Genomic DNA, 6,937 nt, shown 5'->3' with positions numbered 1-6,937 from the left:
AGCTTTATTAACTGCTTAAAGAAAAATGCTATCACCTTTCATGTGACACTAAATATGAAAAATGAGACATTATATTATGTAAAAAAAAAAGAGAAACTCAAGTATTTAATGAATCTGAAATGCATTTTTCATCATTCCAATATCTAAAAATATTTTTCACATGAAAACAACTATTAGGAGTTACACAGTCATAAAATACTGTATCAGTATACAGACACACAAACACACCTTATTTGAAATTAAAACTTTATTCCATTTGGATATGACCATCTTTTGATAACAAAGACAGTAAATGAACTTACAATAATGAAATCACTCAGGTATCATGTAAAAATGTAGTTAACGTTGTTTTTACCTTAGATTTCACCTACAACTCACAAAGCTCAGTTTGCACGCTACTTGATTATGTGAAAATGAAATGTCAGCAATAAATAAAACATGCTTGCTCCTTTTGTTACAACAGTAAAACTGCAGGTTTAAATTTTCACCAAAAGACTTCATTTGCAAATGGCAATGTAATGAATGGCCACACAACATAATATATCCATATGAAGATTGGCCTCATTCCAAAGAGATCAATGCTACCAACTATCCAGCCATCTGGACTATAACATTCTATTCCCTCTCTCTTGCAAAAACATAATATTGCTAGATTTTCTGAAGATAAATACAGGACAACTCTTGTATAATTAAAATGAAGGATTATGCTCCCTTACATAGAGTATGAATCAGGTTGTAAAACAAAATGTTTACGGAATTCACAAAAATAATCTTATTCAATTACTGCATTTTTCACTAAAAGATATTTTCTTTAATCCAAGAGTGGATGTCAGAAAACTGCAAAATTCTAAACAGTTTTACTTGAAATCTATTTTCATTCCTAGCGAAGCCTTACAGGTTGGCACTTGAAATTGCTATTTTGCCACTGTCCAGAACTTATTAATTTGAGAGAATACTTTCAACAGAAAAATTAGTTCCAGGGGGAACCAATATATTTCTAAATCAGTGAACAATTCTACCCAGTGTCAGTCATTTGGAATCTTAAATATATTCTATTCTGATACTTTCTCAATATTAATGTACTGTGTACAAAAGAAAATTCAAGAAATAATTTACTATCAAACTTCTGTTCCATAAACATTAGCCAGCAACACCATTCATAGTTTTTTGATATCTGATTACTTTGGAACAAGTTTTAGTGAGACCCACAACAAAAGTCCAAGCTCTTGAAAGTGACATAGTCAATGGTCCAAATACTGATCACTTTCTGAATATCTTCAGTAGCAATCACCACAGCTCATTTATCCACTAATCCTTCTCGTTTAAATTTGTTTATCAGCAACCTGAATGAATAAACATATTTGCATTCTTTGAAACCATTTTTTTTTTTAGATCACTGACTGCTGTAAGAACTTCAACAGCACAGACACTGTCATCTTTACTATTAAAAACTTGTTGAAAAGATGCTTTTTGCCTGTATACAAATCTTAGCTTATGTTTTGAACATAGGATTTCAAAATTTTTTTCAGTAAAGGTCACTTATTATGACCCAGAAACTATAATTTTAGACCAGGGATAAGTTTAGAATCCTTTCAAATGCAAGCATTAGTGCTAACCAAATAGTTTTTCAGTATTCTAATACTCATATACACTTAAACTCAACAAAAATTACCAAATTCTTTCAGTTTCTCTTCTCCCACAGTATGAGTGTGAAAAAGTATGAAAAAATAAATAAAAAATCAACAAATCAAGAGGAAAACAATCATTGCCAGACTGAGTACCAGGATGTACAGTGTTGGCTCCACATCCAACCTTAATAAAATCTCTACCCAAGAAAGCATTTTGTCAGTGTTGGCTCCACATCCAACCTTATTTAAATCTCTACCCAAGAAAGCATTTTGTTTCCTGAAATTTTTATCATTCCCTTTCCTTCCCTACCAAAATTACTGTTCTTGTTATTGTGACAGAAAGTAGCTAATCTGCTTTTGGAACCATATACAACAAGAATTTCCATCATATTTTTCATTCTGTCTGAAGTTTCACCTGTCTTTGACAATGGCAATGAGTTTCACTGAAATACCTTCATGAGGGTGAAAAAAGAATATTAACACTGGAAATAGCTGTACATTCCCCATGTTGGATGAATATCTTAAAAATGTTACACAATAAACAGCCATCTACCTAACTTTTATCTTTTATTCAGTTAAGACTGAAGCTCAAGAAAAATTTCCAGGCAATTAGAAAATAAAAGTAACATACAACAATTACAGAATTTCCAGGCAATTAGAAAATAACATTAACATACAACAATTACAGATGTCAGTCTTACATCTAAATACCATCATTTGGTGAAAAGAAATTTTACAAAACTACCTCAATCATTTTTTTACTAAATTGATAAAATTTGTAATTCCACAACTAAAAAATAAAGAATAAACATACTGACTTTCATAGAATAAAAAATCTAAGCCAATACAGAACACACAAAGTGTCTCTCAATGATGGTTCAGATATTATCTCCCAATATAAAGCAAATCAATTATAATTGTTTTGTCCGTTATGGCAATATCAGGCAATATATAACAATATCATTATGTGCTGAATGCCAATATATACCATTTCATACAACAATGGTCAGTGGCAAACTGTTTTATCAATCAGTGAAAAACTAATTTCATATCACTGCATCTTTTATAAATAAGATCACATATGTATTCAAACATTAATAAATGAAAAGGGATATGTGAGAGTAAGGCTGGCTTATATGTTACTCTTAACTTAATCAGATGAGATAATCCAGTTCAAAATAATATTGTAGCTTTGATTTCTATGAAATGCATGTCTTTCAGCTACTGAAGTAGCTAATTTACCAACAGTAATTTTGATAATGCAGGACAATTAACTTCATTATTTCCCAATAAGGAACATTTTCTTATCCCCTAATGTTATTCTGGGACAGTAGGACATTTTCTCATCCCCAAAAGATATTTTGGGACAGTAGGATATTTTTTTCATCACCTAAGTTTCTGGGAGACAGTTTGAAAACATGGCTGGCCCATACAAATTAGGATGGCTAGTCACATTACAAAAACAGCAAGCAGTTGTCATCAGGAGGAAGCATTTCTGTCTATAAAGAAAAGGTCAAAATTTCACTGACGTGGTACAGCACTAGAAAAAATACTTTCACTTGCACTAAGAAAGGAAATTTCAAACTGAATGTCACTAAATCTATCAACTGAATTCCTAGCTGAAATACGCATGTTATTTCTGTCTTCATCAGTAGATTCCAAAATTGTTTTTATGGCCTGAGCATATGACTCAACATCTGTGGCTCTGTAACCCGTAGGCTGACCTTCATATTCAACTACAATATCCATTCTTGGTCCACCAGAATCATGGGCCACCATAATAAGTCCACCTGCCATACACTCAACAATGCAAATACCAAAATGCTCACACCACATTGTGTGAAGACCAACTGTACCATTTTGAACACATTCTATGAGCTCTGCAAAAGATGCATTTAGTTTCCAAACTACTTTATCATTAATTTTCAAAGCAGACGCAAGATCTTTTAAAGTTTGTACCCTTTGATGGTCCTCCTCATTTCTGCAACCCCCAACCAGCACAAGCTGGACAACTTCTGCTGTGGCAGGATCTACTATTTCACACAGTCGTTGGAGAGCTTTGAGCTGAAGTGAGTGATCCTTTTCTGGACGGAACTGTCCTATAGAAACAATTGTCTTCATTTTCTTTTCTGAATCTGGAATCATGGGTAAACTTTTGAAATGCTCAGTATCACATGGTGGATAGACAATGTGAGTGGAGTAAGTCTGTTTCCAGAGGGCTGTGATATGAGCATATGTCCAAGATGAGTTCACCATTATTAAGTGTGCACAGTGACCAACCAATGCATACATAAAAGCAAATAAGTGGTAATAACCTAGTTTTACAGTACTAAAAATCACATTTCTAGCAATAAAGCCTCTATTATTATGGGCTTCAACTCTGTTTGCAACTTGCTCTAACATGTCACAACTTATAGTTGGATAATGTGTATAAGAACATACAACACATCCTCCAATGTAGCGGAAAACAGGATATGTAAATGCATATCCCATGGTGTCAATGCATATGTCTGGACGAAATTTGGACAAAGCCTCACCAGCCAATATAACGGATCCTAGACTCTGCATCATTAGTGTTATAAATGGATAATGTTTTGCCTCAACAAGAGTACGACTCCGAAGGAATATGAACTCTACTGGTTGAGGTAAAATAACATTGAACCTCTGTTCAGCTTTCTGGAGAATTTGTTGTGGTGTTGCATCCGTGTCTCCAGTGTATACGTAGCACCTGACATTCTGGTACCTGAAACGAAAATTATTTCAACTACAGTATTTTTCAACCTAATATCTCTTAGACAAAGTAATCTTGAGATCAAGAATGTTCTCCAAATATCAAATTAATAACTGTCTTTATGCATACATGCACTTCTTTCATTAATGCTCTTGTGCAATCTTTCTCACACTAAGTCTAAGGTAATACTGTGCACTACTTAGTCTTCACATATTCATTCTACTAAGTCTAAGGTAATACTGTGCACTACTTAGTCTTCACATATTCATTCTTAATAAAATGAATGTATTCCCCACTTGATTTCACTTTTACTTTGTATAATAATCCTTTAATAATTTTTCCATTAATCCCTTAACTCCTTCAGATGGATATTTACATAAGGCAAGTGTCTCCTCTAGACATAAATGCATCCAGTTTTCCATCTCTATTTCAAGGCCAATCCACCGGACATGAATGAATGCTGAGTCGGCCATGTGCAATAATTTCTCCCCACAGTAATCCATCCTTCAACCATGCCAATGTCAGTACATTCTCATAAGTTTTCTGGGAAAGAAATCATGCAGATACAAGCTGGATTTAGGGAACCAAGCAGAAAATGGTCTTGAATATATTCCTGGACTATGATCAGACTTCAGATTAGGTGGAGAGAGATTTTTTGGACATTGACTCTTCCAGCAATGAAAGATGACCAAGAATAAATAGGAAAGATGTTCTAGCACAGAGGAGGCAGTGTTACCAGTGTCTGCCTGACCATCAGAACCCTCTGTCTGACATGTGCAGCTCATAATTTTATCATTTTCTTATTAAGAAAATTTAAGCAATGAATCACAATGATAGTAATCAATTTTTAGTGTACATAAAGTAGTAACAGAGGATGTGTAGTATCAACTTGGTACTCAAGCCTCATTCCACCACTTTAAGTGTGTTGTGTTGACACATGTACAAAACTTTTAAATATTATTGCACTGACAGTGCTGGACAAAATATATATTAAATTAAATTTTGTACCCAACTTGAAAAATTAATATCTTGTAATTACAAGGTTGGAAAGGAAACCTAACTGAGGAGTTAAAAGGGTTAATCCTTTCACAATTACATCTTTTTTCTACATTGGATGCTCCATTCATGAATTAAAGTGCACATCATGGCTGAACCTTACTTGAAATATATAGAGGGAAAATTAAGAAAAAGGAAAAGTATTCAAAAATTTTGGAGGATGTGAAAAACCTGTCCATTCAAAAGTGCCAGGTCATAGTTACTGTGAAAGACATGAGAGTAGAGAGTACCAAAGCACTGAGGTGTAGGGAAAGAAATTTACTATGGCCCCACCTTCAAGTTGCTAACAGCCTCACAGTAATCATGTATGTGACACAGCAGCTTGCTAAATATTGCGTGGTCTAGCTAGTGGTGGGGGTACACAAGCAGCTCAAGTAATCTATTAAAAAAGGGGGTGACTGTATTGTTGACTGGTTGGTAAGGTTATTTAATGTATGTATGACTCATGGTGAGGTGCCTGAGGATTGGCGGAATGCGTGCATAGTGCCATTGTACAAAGGCAAAGGGGATAAGAGTGAGTGCTCAAATTACAGAGGTATAAGTTTGTTGAGTATTCCTGGTAAATTATATGGGAGGGTATTGATTGAGAGGGTGAAGGCATGTACAGAGCATCAGATTGGGGAAGAGCAGTGTGGTTCAGAAGTGGTAGAGGATGTGTGGATCAGGTGTTTGCTTTGAAGAATGCATGTGAGAAATACTTAGAAAAGCAAATGGATTTGTATGTAGCATTTATGGATCTGGAGAAGGCATATGATAGAGTTGATAGAGATACTCAGTGGAAGGTATTAAGAATACATGGTGTGGGAGGCAAGTTGTTAGAAGCAGTGAAAAGTTTTTATCGAGGATGTAAGGCATGTGTACGTGTAGAAAGAGAGGAAAGTGATTGGTTCTCAGTGAATGTAGGTTTGCGGCAGGGGTGTGTGATGTCTCCATGGTTGTTTAATTTGTTTATGGATGGGGTTGTTAGGGAGGTGAATGCAAGAGTTTTGGAAAGAGGGGCAAGTATGCAGTCTGTTGGGGATGAGAAAGCTTGGGAAGTGAGTCAGTTGTTGTTCGCTGATGATACAGCGCTGGTGGCTGATTCATGTGAGAAACTGCAGAAGCTGGTGACTGAGTTTGGTAAAGTGTGTAAAAGAAGAAAGTTAAGAGTAAATGTGAATAAGAGCAAGGTTATTAGGTACAGTAGGGTTGAGGGTCAAGTCAATTGGGAGGTAAGTTTGAATGGAGAAAAACTGGAGGAAGTAAAGTGTTTTAGATATCTGGGAGTGGATCTGGCAGCGGATGGAACCATGGAAGCAGAAGTGAATCATAGGGTGGGGGAGGGGGCGAAAATCCTGGGAGCCTTGAAGAATGTGTGGAAGTCGAGAACATTATCTTGGAAAGCAAAAATGGGTATGTTTGAAGGAATAGTGGTCCCAACAATGTTGTATGGTGCGAGACGTGGGCTATGGATGGAGTTGTGCGCAGGAGGGTGGATGTGCTGGAAATGAGATGTTTAGGACAATGTGTGGTGTGAGGTGGT

The 6,937-nt window shown here is 35.5% G+C and overlaps 1 protein-coding gene across 1 annotated transcript; it reads right to left on the bottom strand.

Annotated features, from left to right (window-relative positions):
- Nucleotides 1-229: 229 nt before the first annotated feature.
- Nucleotides 230-4,382, bottom strand: Alg11 (ALG11 alpha-1,2-mannosyltransferase; the record flags this gene model as incomplete). Its single annotated transcript, XM_071668289.1, has 1 exon — nucleotides 230-4,382. A coding segment is annotated over one exon (1,233 nt), but the record flags the coding sequence as incomplete, so codon positions are not given.
- Nucleotides 4,383-6,937: the final 2,555 nt, after the last annotated feature.

This window comes from Panulirus ornatus, chromosome 12 (assembly GCF_036320965.1).
Source record: "Panulirus ornatus isolate Po-2019 chromosome 12, ASM3632096v1, whole genome shotgun sequence".
NCBI classification, from domain to species: Eukaryota; Metazoa; Arthropoda; class Malacostraca; order Decapoda; family Palinuridae; genus Panulirus; species Panulirus ornatus.
The sequence above is the reverse complement of the archived record's forward strand: the minus strand, read 5'-3'. Positions and strand labels throughout refer to the sequence as shown.